This window comes from Clavelina lepadiformis, chromosome 1 (assembly GCF_947623445.1).
Source record: "Clavelina lepadiformis chromosome 1, kaClaLepa1.1, whole genome shotgun sequence".
NCBI classification, from domain to species: Eukaryota; Metazoa; Chordata; class Ascidiacea; order Aplousobranchia; family Clavelinidae; genus Clavelina; species Clavelina lepadiformis.
In genome coordinates this window covers 6,096,528-6,099,779 of record NC_135240.1, presented here as the reverse complement: position 1 = coordinate 6,099,779, position 3,252 = coordinate 6,096,528, and the positions used below count along the sequence as shown (strand labels likewise).

The 3,252-nt window shown below is 37.8% G+C and overlaps 1 protein-coding gene across 1 annotated transcript; it reads left to right on the top strand.

Moving 5' to 3' along the window:
- Positions 1 to 219: 219 nt before the first annotated feature.
- LOC143461114 (uncharacterized) lies at positions 220 to 2,202 on the top strand. The gene is made up of 4 exons (XM_076958904.1): positions 220 to 544; positions 767 to 901; positions 1,259 to 1,383; positions 1,713 to 2,202. Exons 1-4 carry the CDS (start codon positions 274 to 276, stop codon positions 1,740 to 1,742), a joined length of 561 nt encoding a protein of 186 aa, XP_076815019.1. The 5' UTR covers positions 220 to 273; the 3' UTR covers positions 1,743 to 2,202.
- The last annotated feature ends 1,050 nt before the right edge of the window (positions 2,203 to 3,252 follow it).

Here is a 3,252-nt window from a genome sequence, read left to right as displayed (position 1 = left end):
AAATAAAACTACGGTAAGATATAAGGTTTGTAATATACTGTAGGCTGATAGAGATAGAAAAGTAATATGCAATATAATAAAGAATTATCATTAGCCGAAAGGCAAAGCCGAAGGCTGGTGAATACAGAATATCAGACCGGTTTCAGCAATTTGTGTTATTTTATTTTGTTTATGCCGAAAACGTTTCTACTATATGCTGCTACTGTTGCAGTTGTTAGTTTTGTAATTCAATCGACTTCATTGTTGTGCTGCTGACTGTGTCGAGATCGAATCATGATTATGACAAATCAGTTCGTTTGCTCGGGATGTATTTGCTTTCTCGTGTTTTTGACGATGATAAACCTCGCTTGGGCCGCGCCGTCACCTTCAAGAGGTGGATTCGACAAGCTTCTGAAGAAACTGCTCAATTTAGATAATCCGGTGTTCGCTCCTGACGAAAAGCCGTTGATTTCGTTAATGTCTAAAAAACGAATTGGTCCAAAAAGCGAGACATGTAATGATGCTGGGGAGTGGTTGGTCTATAAAAACGACGAGCCAGCTTGTGGTAAGACGATGGCAGCTTTGCGGCGAGTTGAAGCACAAGAATTAAAGTATTTTAGGATTTATAAGTAGAATAATGATTTCATGCTGACGTCCGATGCTAAGTTTTGTAACCTTTGACCTTTGCCGTTAATCAGCAAAATTACTTAACTATTGATATGGTGAGTTAAAGCCAATTGGAGGTGATGTGGAAAATTTTATGAATTACATTTGTTGCGATCTGTAGTAAAACCGTTGTGGGAAGACGCATACGACCCTCGGTTTTGCGACAAAGCGAGCAACAGCGGGCAGGTGTTCTGCAATTGTCCCGAAAGTCATCAACTGGGAATGATCAGGGGCGTGGATACTTGCATTAACAAAGGTAGGTGAAAGCTATAATGTTATTATTGTTATAATGTTACAATAATGCATATTATTGTTAAATCGTAAATTTGTCTTGAAGCAAAATTTACTGATAAAGAGCCTGCTTACGTCACCTTCAAAGTCTAAGACAGCAGCAATGTGGTCGCTTAACAAGGCACACAATTTTATGCCATGTCGCATTTGAAACAAGCAAAAGCAATATGTGTGCAAATCACTTACAAAAAAGTTCCTTAACGCGCGCTATAGGCTCCACACCGTGGAGGTCTCTTGCTTTGGAGATGGGGTCCCTGCTGTTTATTACAAGAATGTTTTGGATAAAAAAAGTGTACCAAAACATAAACCTCTCTTTTTGCAGCTAATATCACACATAATGGGATGTGTTCTCTCAAGCCTTGCCCTCCCGAGTACAAATGTGACGAAAATGAGCCTGGCTTTCGTTTCGACTGTGTTTCGGGAGATGGAACCGCAATTCCCACACTGGTGAGTCTTCGGCTTTAGAGCTTGTCACTGGTCTCGGCTACGGCAAAACAGTTTTTCTTAACTTTTTCCTGAGCTTGAATCACTTTTTAAAAAACTTTTAAATCTTAACCCTTTTCTCTATCCATGGCCCTTTTTTCTTTTCTTTTCCAGTTTGGGAACCACTGCTGTAAAATCTACAACAGAATGACAAACTTTTAAGTCTTTTTTTTATACTGATTCCATAAAATAGCGATTGCTTGAAAACAACAAAAACTGAAAAATTGAATTGAAAATAATTGGAAATTGTTGATTGAAACTTCACTTTTCTTACCTGATTTTTTTACTTACAGTACAACGATGAAAAGAAAATTTTTGGTTGATGCTCTTCGCTGTGTCCGCTCCTGTCATACAATTCTACAAAGTGACTCCTTTTGTATATTCACCAGGCTTTGGTTTTCTGGGGATAAAAAAGTCCTGCAGACACCAAAGTTGAAAAGTCTTTGTTGAATATGTTGCTTGAACAAACTTTTTGTGTGTCAGAAACATAATTTTACGACTAAAGCTACGATCAAGAAAAGTGTGCGATAGCTCTCGGACATCAAAAGCGGTTATTACTCCGTTTTATTTCTCCGTCAGGTGGCTCTCTCAAGCAATTTTAATGAGTCGGTTGAAAATGCATTTTTAAAAACATCATATGACGGTCATCATTAGAATTATACATACTATGGAGTGGACGCGAGCTTTTGTTCCTTTTCGCTTTGTCTGAGTCTAGATTTTGTGTTGTGTTGTGCTTTTCATCTTTAGCAAAACAAAATAAACAACTCAATAATGCCGTCACAAGGGGCAGGGTATAGAGTTATATAATACCCATGTCATGAACACAAACCACGACCTGTAATTTCATTACAGCAAAAGCATGAAAGCAGTGGCATTGTAGTAGCAAGCAGCAGTAGGTCCATATGTCAGAGAAGCCAAATAACTTTTATCTTGTTGCATCAATTACAAAGGTTGAACTTCAACGTTCGAAATGTCCCAAACTGGCGATGTCTTCCTTTTATCAGGAGCAGCAGCCTTCTTGCATCCGTTCCAATCGATGTCAATTACCCTGTTTGCAAGGTGCGTTTATTGCATTGCAATTACGCCAATTGCTCGTCGAACCAAATCAATGCCGCATGCTGCAACCGTAATCAATAAAATTTCCCTAAATAAATTACGGTCAATGCTGACCCAATAGCAAGATTCCTTTTCCGCGGGATCAAAATTTTTCAAGCAAAAGTCATCTTACCAGTCTATATTTTTGGGGGTTGCTTAACCTTGAAGTCATGTTTCATATTCCACACGTGAAACTGGGTACACTGCGACCGTTTTCTGATAATAAGCTACAACTGATAAAAAGAGTTCTGTCCACCATCAACACATATCACGGTTAATTCAAAAGCCTGCAATGTGGTATTTGTGGTTTAATTCAATTGTCTGTTTATTTCTTTCATGACGTTATTTCCTACTACTGACGCGCAAGTATTAAGGTATTTTCTCCTTTGGTGAGATTTTTCCAATCGACGACGTGTAAAAAGTTTAACTGCTAATGGTCTTTGTTTTGAAATGACGTCAGTAGCATGATAACTGTTGACTGTTTGATACCGTTGTGGTAAAATTGACGTTTTAGGGAGAAAATGTTAATCTTTAACCAATGGCATAATAGCTTATATTGTGACGTAATCAATGACGTTAAATAAGTTGTAAGATGTCATCAACACATTTACTGTTCAAAGAAACATTTATCATTCTAACAAGGTGTTGTTAAAACGGTTCAAACATTAAAACATATTTAGCGCTCTTGACTGAAATACACACGCCAATAAGTTCAAAATGAAGAATATATCGGCATTG

Excerpts from the sequence above, each read along its gene's own strand:
- LOC143461114 (XM_076958904.1), top strand. The coding sequence starts at position 274 with ATGATTATGACAAATCAGTTCGTTTGCTCGGGATGTATTTGCTTTCTC. Across the intron at positions 545-766 it reads AAACGACGAGCCAGCTTGTG|TAAAACCGTTGTGGGAAGAC; the intron begins GTAAGACGATGG and ends TGCGATCTGTAG. Across the intron at positions 902-1,258 it reads GGATACTTGCATTAACAAAG|CTAATATCACACATAATGGG; the intron begins GTAGGTGAAAGC and ends CTCTTTTTGCAG.